A 14,894-nucleotide genomic window follows, 5' to 3' on the forward strand; every position below is an offset into this window, starting at 1 on the left:
TCTGTTATTTCCCCACACTTTCCGGCCGTGCACCGCGGACGCTGGCGCTGGCCCGCTAGACCTCTGTTTGCCGCTTGCCTCCCCGCTCCGCCCTCTCAAGGTTGTCGGCCTCCGCGACGACGACCCGGACCAGCCGAGTCCCGCATTTGCCTCCTCGCTCGACTAGCCATCCGTGCGCGCGCCTCGATCGATGACGGACAAAATGTGTGCTTCCTTTGTTCCTCATGGACCACGGTCCCGGAGGTGATCTGCACTCGGCGATGGAGTGCAGACGCGCGACGACCGGCGCGCACTGAGCTGAGCACACCCGAGCTCAAATGGCAGCGGCTTCCAAAGGAAGGGGTGGCGGAAAAACTATCAACTGTAAAATTCCTAGCTCGCGCGTGTGCAATAGAGAAGGAACCAAGATGAACAGCAAAAAGGAGGGGGGGACCATGAAAGATACACGCACCGGCTGCTGAAATCCACTGGTCGGATGCTGATGAGTTCGTCGAGTTTGGAGTTGAGCAAAGAGGAGGCCGAGGGTGTGTGTATCGGCCACGAGCCCAGGACTGTTCCTAGCAACTTGAAAAAGAAATTTGCAACCGTGTTGCTTCGAGCAACTTCACTTAAAAGGGAGTGCTCCACATGGGATGGCTTGGCGATGTTTCTCCCTAAGTGTGGAATGTCATTTTCAGCGGGGTCCAATGCTTTTATATGGGTGTGAATGTTACTTTCAATGTGGTCCAATGCTTCTTTATGTGTGTGAAACGTCATTTTAGCGGGTCCTATCTAATCCTTATCATGACTTCAATGGACTTTATTGTCTCTAAATGTTCCACCTATGTTTTTTTGTACATTTAATGAACATCACTTTTCGGCGCGGTCCAATGCTTATTTATATGTGTGAAATGTTATTTTCAACGGGTCATGTTTAATGCTTATCATGACTTCAATGGATATCACTATTTCTAAATGTTTCACCTATGCTTTTTGTAGATTTAATGGACATCATTTTTTAGTGCGGTCCGATGCTTCTTTATATGTGTGAAATGCATTTTTCAGCAGATCCTAGATAATGCTTATCATGACTTCAATGGACATCAGTGTCCTTGTTTCATCTATGCTTTTTTGTAAATTTAATGGATGCAAAAAATCGGTGTCACTGGATGTCTCACCTAATGATTTTCACATATTTAATGGATATGACTAGTCGATGTCACTAGTAGGGTTGTGCGCGCTTCCCTGTGCCGTTTGTGCTATTGGAATATCATAATGCAATTTATTTAGTTTGGCGTGTGAGGCAGTGATGGTGTATATTTTCCTTTTTAATATAACGTAGTGTTCTGGTGGGCTCTTCTTGAATATCTGCTAATCAACCCACACGTATGTGGGAAAGTTTTTTGCGCTGGCGATCACATGTACTATGTTGTGTTACGGTGTCGTATGTTGATGATTCATTTTTGCCAGGTGATGAGTGGTTTGCGCGGGACTTATGTATTTTTATGGGCTAGTTGTTGCCGATTGATTTAAAAAATAATTGCCTTGGTCAAAATCATGAAGCAAATCCAAAATTAAACACATCAATCGAAATCATTGACCCAGTCAAAATTCTGAACCGGATCCAAAATTGAACACCTCGGTTCAATAATAGTCATGAGGCAAATTCAAAATAACCTCAATTAAAACCATTGACCAATCAAAATCGTAAACTGGATTCGAAATTGAGCTCCTCAATTGAAACGAGGGAGCTAAAATTACGGTCCATGGTGTATTTATGGTTTATAGGTGGATTATTAGATGTTCCATTTAACATTTCTCACAAATTTGATAAAGAGTAAAATGCTCTCTGAGTATCTAATGAACTTGCTGGTAAAAGTTCTTATACTTATCAGTGTATACTCGAGCAGTTGGTCGATGGGCACGTCATATACTGAATAGAATTATGTGTCCATCTGCCATTAATAACAATGAACCATCTGTGCTAACTCCATTAACAAGAATGAAACTGCCTAGCCATTTTGTCAGACTTGATAAGATGAGTAGAGCTTTGAGCACATTAAGTCAGATTTGCTAATCGACGCATGTTGTGTCCAGATTATCTCAGCATGCTCACTGACATTTCTTCTCTGACATTTCTCCACGCTGCCGGCCGTGCACATAATGGACTCTGTTTGTGCTCCAAAGTCTCGGTATCCACCTCCTCTGTCAGACTTGCCAAAAGATCGAGCGAGCTGCACACAGATTTCTGAAGTGTCAGACTTGCCAAAAGATCGGCGTATTCTGTGTAGAGATTGTGCCATTATGCTCTGCGTACAGCAGAGCAGAGTGCAATTCCTCCGTCCCCTCGCTCTCGCCGCCATGAAAGCACCACAGGCCACACCCTCCTCGACGGATGGGCATATGACGGAGGAGCAGGCAAGTCTCGTCCACTCAAATGGCAGCGGCATGTAGAGAATGTTAAGTTGTATATTTTTGTATCAATTGTAATGTTGTACTATCACGTTGTATCGATCCTAGAGTGTAGGATCTGAGGTCTCCCGCATGGCCTGCGTGCCTCAACTCTTGGGACTCTCTCTCCCTCTCTATGTATACTCTCATGTGTAACAGAATCAATCAAGGAAATTTGCACAAACACTTTCCAACTTGGTATTAGTCGCCAGGACCCTCTTCATGGCCGCGGACAACACCTCCTCCTCCTCCTCCGCCGCCACGAGCTCGGTCACGTCGCCGGGCACCTCCTCGGCGCCAGCCGCCGGCACCTCCCCGGCTACGGCCCCTCCCTTCGTCTTCGGCACATCTGGTGTCGTGGTTGGATGTCACAGCTAGAGGCACACTTGGGTACATCGACCTTGAGTACCTTCACACAGGTCATCTGAAGCCGGCGAGCGACGTGTACAGCCTCAGCGTGGTTAAGCTTGAGGTTCTGACAGGGAAAAAGGCGTTTTCCCAAGCAAAGGAGGAGATGAATAGAGATCTGGCATCCTTTGCACTCCCCATCATTGAGGCCGATAATATTGAGGAGATGCTAGATAGGTGACCTGTACCGGAGCCAACGCCATGGCACCTGCACACACTGAAGCGTGTGGCGCAGATTGCACGATGTTGTGTGAAGTTTGTCGGGAAGGACCGGCCCGCCATATCAGGCATCGTTGCCAACCTCGAGACGGCATGCGAGTTGATCTGCAGAGATGAGCCAGATTCAGTTGACAAGTCTGGTTTGTGGCCCTTCCTTGAAAAAGTTGACGACTCACCAGACTCTCCACATGCCAGGAGCATGCCTCTGTTCTGATCTGGTACACTAGAAACTAACTGAACTTTGTTCACATTAATGAATTCAGCTATGTACAGTGGCGGAGCGCGAACCAAAAATGAGGGGGGCCAACAGGTTCAGATTTATGAAAAAAAATAGCAAGTAAAAGCAAGAAAGTGCAAGTTCATGGAGTGAATGATTCACTAAAGATTCAGCAAAAATGAATGCATAGCTGTTCCTCTGTTTCTGCCCATTGCTACCTAAATTGGAATTTGTAAACAAATTTTTATCAACTGAAAAATAGTAATTCCACATTTGTTCTTTTACTTGAAGTAATCTACTTACCCTGACCATCTAAAATAAAGAAATAAAGGTGGTCTGCAATTTACATGTCAAGATAGAATTGCTGAAACTTAAAGCCACATAACATAAATGGAGTCATCGCTCCCAGCTTGCAACTTGCAAAAACTGAATCGCCAGCACCCCGTCCCCCCCAACCACCCCCTCTCGCGCGAATTTGCAGGTATAGCCTGCAGATCCACTTGATACTCACTTGCTACTGCTTGATTTGAGAAAGGATCTAGAAGAAAAGAGCAAGCATACAAAGTGGATTTGGGGACTGGATTGGGAGGGGACTCGAGCAGTTGCTCAGGGGGTCAGGGGAGTAGGGGACAAGTGGAGAATGGAGATGAGGAGGAGCCGAGGAGGAAGAACATGTGGCCACTCAGGGAACTAGGGTAGGAGAAGTTGAGAGGAGGAGGAAGACCTGGAAGTGGCAGCAGTCACCATGGGGGGCGACCAGAGGAACGGGGATGGGGCGGCGAACCACTCGCTCCTCCCTCGTCACGGGCTGACGATCGTCCTAGTCCACCGCGGGCCATGAAAATGGGCCGTGTATCCTATAAATATATTTTTTGCGCCGACAGAAGGGGTGGCCACAGCCCGGAATTGTCCCCACGACGCTCCGCCAGTGCCTATGTACATACACTGATGAAAGAGGCTCACTGCTCATTTTGTGGTCTCTTCCTTAATTAGGAACCTGAGGTGTTGGAGGATGGGCCTTGACACCAATCGTCCAAGGTGCATTATACCATGGCAGGCTTCACGGCCGGTGACAAGTGGCCTTCAATCACATTAACCACCCGACGAGCATCATTAGGTAATCCCCCGGTTCTAGTAATCTGCAGGCTTAAAAAAAACTCCCCTCTCGTTAGGGTTTCTCTCTCCCCTCGAGCGACGGCGACGCCGGCACCGTAGGGATCTTCTCTCCCCGGCTGTTCATCCCCTTCCGGCGATCGCTGTGGCCCGTGGCCACCGCGGCGTTCGGGGAGGGCGGGGACTTCCTTGGGACCTACCGCTCGCGGATCCCTACCCTCGAGCAAGCGCATGATGGATCCGACTGCATCTGGATCGAGTACGGCTGCGTCCAATCTGGCTGCGATGATGGAGGAACTTGGCCTGAAAGAAGATGATCTGGTTGATGTCGTGGTGGAAGACACCGAGCTGCCGAAGGAAGAGACACGTTGGATGGCTCTAGCTAGGGTTCACACAGAGAAAACATATAGCCAATATTGGTTTTATAGGAATATGAGGGTGGCCTGGGACCTAGCTCAGGAGGTAAAGATTAGACCACTCGAAGATAATATGTACTCAATGCAATTCTCCTGCCTGGGTGACTGGGAGAGGGTTATGGGGGATGGCCCTTGGAACTTCAAGGGGAAAGCAGTAGTTCTCTCGGAGTACGATGGCTTCACAAAGCCGTCGTCTATAGAGCTCAATAAATTGGACATCTGGATTCAGATCCACGACCTGTCGGATGGCTTCTTCTCTAAGGTCAAAGCTTTGTCGGCGACTGTGGGAGAATTCATATATGCTGAGCCTAGATCCCCGGATTTTGAAGGAAATTTTGCTAGAGTTCGAGTCAGGATCGATGTCACTAAAACATTGAAGAACACTGTCTCACTGGTAATAAGGAAGAAGGATTCGATGGAGCGAGTCATCTTTAGAGTTAAATATGAAAGATTGCCGGATTGGTGTGCGGTTTGCGGACATCTAGGCCACCAACACAAAGAGTGCGGGGATGGGGTCCATGCCCCAAAGACGCTGGTCTTCAAAGACATCAAGGCAACGTGGTTTAAAGGCCCCAGCAGTGGACCGGGCGAGAGCAGCAACGCAGGGAGAGGCCGCGGCAGAGGCCGTGGGGGAAGAGGAAGAGGACGTTCGTACAATAGTGCTGATTTGTACGACGAACAGTATCCCGAGGAACGGTTTCAGCGAGATGGAGATGTAGCAATGACGGAGGTGGATCGCAATAGGAAGAGAGGGGCCAATGATCCAAAAACCACGCTCCCAACCTCTTCAGTACAACAGACGAAGCAACTGTTTCTGCCATCACCTGCGGTGCCTTTTAGCCCTCCTCCCAAGCAGGATCTGAAGAGATCGAAGTCATCCTCGTCTAATGAGACAGCTCCAGAGAAGATTACAGATTTCACCAAAAACCTTGATGCGTGTTTGGCGGGCTCCCATGGGGAGTCTCGCCATGCGCAATGAGTCTACTATGCTGGAACTGTCGCGGAGCAGGCAAACCCGCGACAGTTCAGGAGCTTCGTGATCTCACGAGGCAGTTTGCCCCCTCTGTCTTATGTATATTGGAAACCCAATTAGAGGGAACTAGAGTTGAAAGTTTGGCTGGTACTTTAGGCTTTAATAGAAGTTTTGCTGTAAGCAGTTCTGGTAGAAGTGGTGGTCTAGGAATTTTTTGGAACGAGGAAATAAATCTTGAGATTGTTGGTTACTCGAAGTATCACATTGATGCAATGCTGAATGATCTTGTGGATGTTAAAACAAGGGTCACGTTTGTCTATGGCGAGGCTCAGGTTAATGAGAGATACAAGACATGGGACACTCTTAGGGGAATCGTAGGCACAAACGATATACCCTGGCTTGCCCTCGGAGATTTTAACGAGGTGCTGTATGCACATGAACACGATGGTGTTGGAAACAGAAGTCAAGCGCAAATGGACGCGTTCAGGGACGCTTTGGATACATGTGGATTAACGGATATAGGTTACGTCGGAAGTGGATGGACCTTTGGAAAGAAAGTGTCTGGGGGGACTTACACTCGAGTGCGACTTGACAGGGGAGTAGCTAATCCCGCTTGGTCGCTTGCTTTTCCATCTGCTGTACTTGAACACAAAACTGCAGCAACTAGCGATCATCTACCTATTTACGTGCAGTACGTGCATGAGGAGCCATGCAAACGGGCCCCCAAATCATTTAAATATGAGCTTGCATGGGAGCGTGACCCGGGTCTAACACCATTGGTAGAGAATTCCTGGACTAGTGGACAAACGGAGTCAATACAGGAAATAAGCGACAAGCTGAGGTCGCTTTCAACAGACCTGGCCACATGGGACAGACAGCAGTTTGGGAATGTGCGGCGTGAGATCCGAAGCATGCAGAAGGAATTACAGGATTTGCGCGCGATCCCAAATCGCTCCGGTCCAAATCATCTGGAAATTAAAATAGTTGACAGGTTGACAGAACTTTATCATAGGGAGGAAATATTATGGAGTCAGCGTGCTCGAATAGAGTGGCTCCAACATGGTGATAAGAATACATATTTCTTCCACCTAAGGGCGAGCCGACGCAAGAGGTAGAACCAAATAAAATCCCTTCAACTACCTTCTGGACAGATGACCGACAACTTAACGGAGATGGAAAATTTGACCAATGATTTTTACCAGCAGCTCTATACTTCTGAAGGGGTTCAGGACATGGACCAAGTACTAGAGACTGTTCCGGTGAAAGTGACACAAGCAATGAATGATATGCTAAATGCCCCATATAGTCAGAAAGAGGTTAAAACAGCACTCTTTCAAATGTACCCAGTGAAAGCGCCCGGCCCAGATGGTTACCCTGCACATTTTTTCCAGCATCATTGGGATATTTGTTGTGAGGATGTTACAAGGGCAGTTCTGAGGATTGTTGACGGTACTGAATCAGCGGAGTGTATTAATGATACGGTTCTTGTGCTCATCCCGAAGGTAAAAAACCCCACACTCCTCTCTCGGTTCCGCCCTATCAGCCTTTGTAATGTGCTGTATAAGATTGCCTCGAAAGTTATATCTAACAGATTAAAGTTAGTCCTTCCTGATATCATCTCAGAGGAGCAGTCAGCATTTGTTCCTGGAAGGTTCATAACCGATAACATCATAACAGCCTATGAGTGTCTTCATTTTGTGAAGAGGAATAAGGCCAAGAAACATCAATCCTGTGCTCTAAAGCTTGATATGATGAAAGCATACGATAGAGTGGAATGGGACTACCTACAGGCAATAATGCTTAAACTGGGCTTCTCTGAAAGATGGGTCCAAATAGTGATGAGCCTGGTGACAACGGTGAGATTTTCAGTTTTGTTTAATGGAAAGAAATTGCAACAATTCATACCTTCCAGAGGGATCAGACAAGGGGACCCAATATCTCCATACTTGTTCTTGTTAGCAGCAGAGGGCCTGTCGTGCCTTCTAAAATCAAAAAGTGAGTCATCCAACTTGCATGGCCTACAGGTAGCACCTACGGCGCCACCGGTAAACTATCTACTATTCGCTGATGACAGCCTGCTGTTTTTCAAGGCAAACGGTGCTGGAGCCAATGAGGTGTGCCATGTTCTGAATCTTATTGTCAGGCAACGGGGCAACGTATCAACTATGCTAAATCTTCTATATATTTCAGCAAGGGAGTTCCAGACTCTATCAGACAGGAAATCAAGGAGACTCTGAACGTCCCCAACGAAACACTAAACGAGAAGTACTTGGGGATGCCGTCTGATGTTGGCAACTCTATGAACGGTTCTTTCAAGTATTTGAAGGATCGGCTCTGGGGAAAGGTGCAGGGATGGATTGAGCGCACGATGTCTACTGCGGGCAAAGAAGTTCTAGTTAAATCTGTAGCACAATCAGTTCCAGTGTTTTCGATGTCTTGTTTCAAGCTACCTCGGGGCCTCTGTGAGCATCTAAACAAGCTGATAAGAAAGTTTTGTTGGGGGAGCAAAGAAGGGAAGAGAAAGCCCCATTGGGTTTCATGGAAAGCAATGACCCAACCTAAGGGAATGGGGGGCCTAGGTTTCAAGGATTTCGAATTATTTAACCTTGCAATGCTCGCGAAACAAGCTTGGCGCCTGCTGCAAACTCTTGAGTCTCTTAGCGCCCGAGTGCTCAAGAGCGTATACTATCCACACACAGATATCCTGCAGGCTCAGCTGGGTAACCACCCAAGCCAGATTTGGCGGGCAATCATTGAAGGGAGAGACATCTTGAAACAAGGTCTGGTTCGGCGGATTGGAAACGGAGAAACCACGGAAATCTGGAACCATAATTGGCTCCCCAAATAAGAGTCTTTTAGGCCATATGGTTGCCGCGTTCCCAACCCGCCAACGAGAGTTTCAGAGATTATCACGAGCGCGACGGCATCATGAGACAGACAGCTGATCCAAACCACCTTTTTGCCAATGGACGCTCAAGTGATTCTTGGAATCCCACTGTGTACAATAAATATAGATGACTTCTGGGCTTGGCACTACGAGAAACACGGATCTTTCTCAGTCAAGTCCGCGTATAAAATGCTGGTGGCCACAAGGGGAAGACGGGAAGCATGGCTAGAAGGAGTTGCAGGCCCATCTAACGCCATGGCAGAGGAAAAATCGTGGAAAACGCTGTGGAAGACCGAGGTCCCAGGGAAAATTCGAATGTTCTTATGGAGGCTCTCAAAACAGTCGCTTCCAACAAACGATGTTAGAGCACATCGTCATATGTCCGACTCCAGTCTTTGTGGCATCTGTGGGATACGCAATTCATGGCGTCACTCCCTCTTAGAGTGCACAACATCAAGAAGTGTTTGGGCATTGGCTAATGTGGAGGTCACGCAAAAAATCACATCAAATAATGAGCCCAATGCCAAACAGTGGATCTTCACGCTCATGGAGATGCTAACTCATGAAGAATTTGTTGACATGGCCGTGACACTTTGGGCAATATGGCATGCTCGACGGAAGGCAATACATGAAGCTATTTTTCAGAGTCCCCAAGTGACCCACAGCTTCATAGAGAGGTATCTGAAGGATCTGTCCTTGATCAATAATAAACCGAACACTCCAGCTAGGAATGCCACATCTCTCCAAACAAACACAAGGCCAAAAAAACCACCGGCTGGACATTGCAAGATCCATGTGGATGGGGGAGTGCAAGGAAGAAGAGGAGGATCAGCAGCTGCAGTCTGCAGAGATTCGGAAGGGAACTTCTTGGGCAGCTCGGCCCTAGTCCTTGAGGGTTTAACTGATCCGGCCACTCTTGAAGCTATAGCATGTCGTGAAGCTCTAGCACTTGCTGAAGATCTACACATACAACATTTTGTTGTAGCATCCGATTGCAAGCAAGTCATCTCAGATATTCAGAGAGGCGGCAGAGGTGCCTACGGGGCGATCGTCAGCGAGATTATTAGTCATTTGAATTCCAGCAGTGCTATACACACGACACGAGCCAGACGATTCATGCACGATACTCAAATCCAGCCGGACATGCACAGGATTTAGAAAGGCACTGGCCGCTGGATTAGCACGTCGTGCAAAGATCGTGCAGCAGTATCGTGTGGGTAGTAGTTTCGTTTGAATTCCCTAAATTGTATTTTTTTCCTTTGAGTCTCGTGCTGTGAACTATGAAGCACATGGTCTAGCTAAATTTGCTTTCTCTAGAGGTCCGGGGCGTCATGTTTGGTTTGGCACCCCGCACGACCTGAGAAGTATCCCACTTCATGTGGCATTTGATGAATAAATAAGGTTTTTACCCCTCAAAAAAAAGTAATCTGCAGGCTTTATCTCAAAAAAAAGTAATCTGCAGGCTTAAGACAGAGCATGGGATGGACTCACACTATTATCTATACTTCTATATAGTGTACCAGTATGAAGTTATATAGACCGTTGGATGTTTGTAAACAAACGGCTCAGATTCAATTGCTTTAGATAGAGGAGTACATGGTCACATATAGACCATAGGATAGGGCAATCTAACGGCTGAGCAGGCAGGGATTCGCGGTAGGGTTCCATTTTTGTGCTGCTAGATTGCCAGCGCGGCAGAGTACTTGCAGGCTCTCGATTCTTCTGCCGGCCACAGGAAATGTGCCGCAGGCCCTGTTGACAAAAAGAAACGCTGACCCACGGCCACAGTACTAGGCAAGGAGTACTATGCAACGCTGCCCCACAGCCGCAGACACATGCATTGCAGCCTCGGTATCGATGCTTTAGCAGACTATAATCAACAAGTAAAATAGAAGATTAATATATGTGTTGTATTAAAAAAACTTTATTACTTTCAAAGTTTAACTCTCGGGCATCAATACTCCTGTTGCCAGAAGTATTTTCTCATATTTTTATTTGTCAAAAATAACACATGTAATCTGCATATTTAGTTATTTACTAAACTGGTTTTTTTTATCAAAAATAGGGCATGTGTAAAGAAAAGAACTCTGGCATGTTTCTATTGATTTGAATTAACATTTATTGAGGTCCTCTGCTTTTTGTTTTGTACGACATGCAAATCTTGGTATCATTTTTTTGAAACCTTTTGCTATGCTAGAGAACACCCCACGGGTGCCTGAGAGCCCAAAGGCTGCTTTGACACTTAAAAAAAATGACCGTCGGCCTCTCTATTTTTCTACTTTCTCTTATGAATTCATTTTACAAACATTATTGCCCAGCTTTCCCATTGTTCTCACCAATATATTTTTAGGCAAACATCTACTCGATTAGACAGATTAATCACTGTATGCATGCATGTTTGTGACCTTACATGAAAAATATAAGTTAATAAATACTCCCTCCATTCCACAATGTAGTGCTTCCTCTATCCTCGTGCTTCAACTTTGATCGTAAATTTAACTATCAAAACCGATTGCGGCGGGAGTAAAATTATATCAGTGAATTCGTATTCAAAAGAAGTTTTTAATTATATAATTTTTTCTCCCGCCGCAGTTGGTCTCGTTGGTTAAATTTATGATTAAAGTTGGACCTCAGGAAGTACGGGCGCACTATATTTTGGAATGGAGGGAGTACTAAGAACCTGATTATATAGTAAATAAAATGCCTTCAATCCTTCTCAACGTATCATGTGACACATGTGATAAGCAATTCAAAGTATAAAAAAAGATCCTCTCAACATACAACTTGTCGCAATAATCCTTACACGTGCATGGCACGTGCCTTTAACTAGTATGTATAGTTTGCTTCTACACCACCCACCCTGCTTTTTCTTTTGAAGCCCAGAACTGTAGAACAATTGTTCTACGGCATTTTCATGCAGTAATTAAATAAAGTACATATGTGCAAATGAAGCAAAATACAAGAAAGGTTTATCCAATACCAGCCCTAGGTAACATAGAAATTGGAGTAAGAGATGATAATAAAGTTGGTACCGTGGACAAAGAATGAATGAATGATGCTGCGGATGTCGTTATACATGTAACGTAGTGTCGTCGCCATAGTTTAGAAGCCTGATGTAGGATGTACTGCTTTCTGTTTCTTTGTAGAAGAGTTGCAGTCTTGTATGCAGAAACTCAGAAACTTTAATAAGCAGGCATAGTTGGCTGGGGCAGAGTTCCCCTTCAGCTGATTTTGGATCTGGTTGTCTTGTCAATTTCAGATGAAATGAAATTGGGGGGCTGATGCTCCTTTTATCGAAATTATTAAAAAAAACAAGAAATCAGTGCCTGTTCTTGGGCGTTCCATGTGATCTTTAAAACAATTGCTTTCTTGGGCGTGCTTTCTTTTGCGGCAACGTTGGCTACCTGTAGAAGGTGCTTGTTGTTTCACCTTTAGTGCCACATTGCTAGTCTATTCAGAGTTACTTCCTGACCCAATAAATAATACTTCCAGGGTTTATTCTTTGAAATGTAACGAGAAAAGTGTAAGTGGAGCCGTTTTTTTTAGCCGTTGTGTTACATTGTTGCTACACAAGAGTTATAATCAGCTAGCTAGGGCTTGAACATGGGTGGCCTCCTCACTTTGGTAGCCTGCTCGAAAGAATAGGCCATCTCGATCAGCCTCGGCTCATACCCCTGCAGCCCGCCGAAGCATATCCCGAAGGGGAACCCCTTCTCGTCGTACCCCGCCGGCACAACGATACCAGGGTGGCCGCTAATGGCGAGAAGGCTAGAAATATCGCTGTTAGGCGCAACGATCGCGTCTAATTGGTGCTCCATCATTAGCTTCTCCAGCCCATTCGTGTTCAGCTCCTTCAGGCGACGGATTGCGGCCCTCTCTACAGGCCCAATGCCGTTTGTGCTTTGGGCAGCTATAAGATCAGGCTGCCCGAAATCTTTCAGCCTCTCCTGCACCACCATGTAAATAATTTTTGTGAGAGCCTACATAAAGAATAAGCTCCATTAACTGCCGTGTTGATTCTACCTATGCATGTTTCAGGTGTTTTATTGCCTCATGATCTATGCAGTAGGAATCTATAAGAAAAATTGAGAGTTTTTTTTTGACAGACCTAGATCTAGAGTATATTGTTTGAACAACAAGAAGTGAACCACCTGCCATTGGACACAAGCAGGGCAAATCATCTGACCCATGCATGGTAAAGTCGTGGCAAATAATTAATCTAATCCCAAGAAATATGGATTGAGTTGGTTTCTTGGTGCACTTACCTCCACAGGATGGTTGTTGTTGAATGCTATGATGTCTGCTAGCGAATGGACCGGGGAGTAGACCAAGTCTGCCAAATACGCGTTTATGCTCAGTTTGAACTCTGCCTGCATGGCAATCCCCTCCTTGGAATAAATCTCAACCAATAGAGCGGTCAAATTGGCAGCGACGTCCAGCTTCTCGATCACCACTGCTCCAAGTTTCCTTTGGAAAAAGAAAAGAAAAATCAAGAATCAATTCATATATTCATCCATGGACAGCTAGTGAAATGTAAACCGTGACTACGAAGGAACCTCATTGTGGCGAGGTGCTGCTTGTACGTATTCAACTGCGTCTGGTCGTATCCTTGGAAGAAGCCATTGGGGACGCCGATCCTCTTGCCTTTTAGCCCGTTTTTCTTTAGGAACTGCGTGTACCCGCCGTGCGGGATGTACTTGGATGCCGCTCCGGTGGCCGCGGCGTCTTGCGTGTCGTAGCCGACGATGGCATCCAGCACGTGCACCACGTCCGACACCGTCCGGCACATCGGTCTGCATTTTATTTCCATCGAGCGGCACCAAGATTTTCAGGTTGAATGAATATGAAACAAGAGCAAGAAGAAGAAGGAAGCATCGAGCGGCACCAAGATCTTCAGGTTGAATGAATATGAAACAACAGCAAGAAGAAGAAGAAGGAAGCATCGAGCGGCACCAAGATTTCCAGGTTGAATGAATATGAAACAACAGCAAGAAGAAGAAAGGAGCAGGAAGGGTTACCCCACGGTGTCCTGCAACGGAGTGATGGGGACGACGCCGGCCCGGCTGGTCAACCCCAACGTCGGCTTGATGCCGACAACCGAGTTGAACGACGACGGGCAAAGTATGGAGCCGTCGGTCTCGGTGCCGAGCGTCACGGCCGCCATGTTGGCCGCCATGTTGGCCGCCACGGCCACGCCGGACCCGGCGCTCGACCCGCACGGGGTAGACGACAGCACGTACGGGTTCCGCGCCTGGCCGCCGCGGGCGCTCCACCCGGCTTCGACCGGGCGGAAATTGGCCCACTCGGACAGGCTGGCCTTGCCGAGCACCAGGGCGCCCGCACGCCGGAGCCGGGCCGCCACGCCGGCGTCACGCTTCACCACGGAGCCGAGGAGAGCCAGCGAGCCCGCCGTGGTGTTGAGCGCGTCACGGGTCGCGATGTTGTCCTTGAGCAGGACGGGGACGCCGCGCAGCGAGCCGGTGGCCGTGCCGCTGCCGCGGCGGCGCTCGGCGTCGGCATGCTGGGCCTGCCGGAGCGCGTCCGGGTTGACCTCGATGACGGCGCGCAGCAGCGGGTTGAGGCGGCCGATCTGATCCAGGTAGAACCGGACGAGCGCCGTGGAGGTGAGAGTCCCGTTGCTGAACCCTAGCTGGATGGCTTCGACGGTGGCCTCGTGGAACTCGAAGCCGTGCGCGGCACCGGCGCCGGCGGCCACGAGAGCCAGGACGGCAGCGACAGCTTGCAGCTGCAGCGACGCCATGATGTTAGTTTAGCTTAGCTAAACGCCACCGGGGTTGGTGTGGCTTGGCTTGTCTGCTCTTTGCTCTCTACTCCCTCCCTCGGTCCTTTTTAGTTCGCATATAAGATTTGATTGAAGTCAAACTTCGAAAAGTTTGACCAACTTTATAGAAAAAATACCAACATTCACAATCTAAAATCAATATCAATAGATGTGTCATGACTTAAAGTTTCATATTGTATAACTTTAGCATGGCAAATGTTGATATTTTTTCATATAAATACGGTCAAATTTTGTGAAGTTTGACTTTAGAGAATTCTAATATGCAGAGTAAAAAGGATCGGAGGGGTACTGTTTGGTCTCTTGCACGCTCGTGCTCGTGTAGTACTTTCATGGCAGTGGTCTTTAGCCTTTTCAGATGGCTCATGATTGTGTCTAATTTACCACTCACTTTTTTTCTATCGCTGTCTAGGTCTCTAGGAGCATCTACC

General features: G+C 47.2%; 1 protein-coding gene and 1 long non-coding RNA gene across 2 annotated transcripts; both read right to left on the minus strand.

Annotated features, from left to right (window-relative positions):
* Positions 1–1,913: 1,913 nt before the first annotated feature.
* On the minus strand, positions 1,914–4,089 carry LOC119358790. Its single transcript, XR_005172299.1, has 2 exons — positions 3,234–4,089; positions 1,914–3,162 (listed from the first exon to the last, which is right to left on the minus strand). It is a non-coding gene; the product is annotated as an uncharacterized LOC119358790 (long non-coding RNA).
* An 8,084-nt stretch (positions 4,090–12,173) lies between these two features.
* Positions 12,174–14,465, minus strand: LOC119358791 (probable amidase At4g34880). The gene is made up of 4 exons (XM_037625209.1): positions 13,682–14,465; positions 13,220–13,456; positions 12,929–13,130; positions 12,174–12,610 (listed from the first exon to the last, which is right to left on the minus strand). The coding sequence occupies exons 1-4, from the start codon at positions 14,422–14,424 to the stop codon at positions 12,254–12,256; spliced, it is 1,539 nt and encodes a 512-aa protein (XP_037481106.1). The 5' UTR covers positions 14,425–14,465; the 3' UTR covers positions 12,174–12,253.
* Positions 14,466–14,894: the final 429 nt, after the last annotated feature.

Source organism: Triticum dicoccoides, chromosome 2A (genome assembly GCF_002162155.2).
Source record: "Triticum dicoccoides isolate Atlit2015 ecotype Zavitan chromosome 2A, WEW_v2.0, whole genome shotgun sequence".
Taxonomy (NCBI): Eukaryota; Viridiplantae; Streptophyta; class Magnoliopsida; order Poales; family Poaceae; genus Triticum; species Triticum dicoccoides.

Bases quoted from the DNA above. Each gene is read 5' to 3' on its own strand.
- LOC119358791 (XM_037625209.1), bottom strand. From the start codon at position 14,424: ATGGCGTCGCTGCAGCTGCAAGCTGTCGCTGCCGTCCTGGCTCTCGTG. The intron at 13,457-13,681 runs GTAACCCTTCCT...AATAAAATGCAG, and splicing joins CCGTTGCAGGACACCGTGGG to ACCGATGTGCCGGACGGTGT. The intron at 13,131-13,219 runs GTTCCTTCGTAG...CTTTTTCCAAAG, and splicing joins CAGCACCTCGCCACAATGAG to GAAACTTGGAGCAGTGGTGA.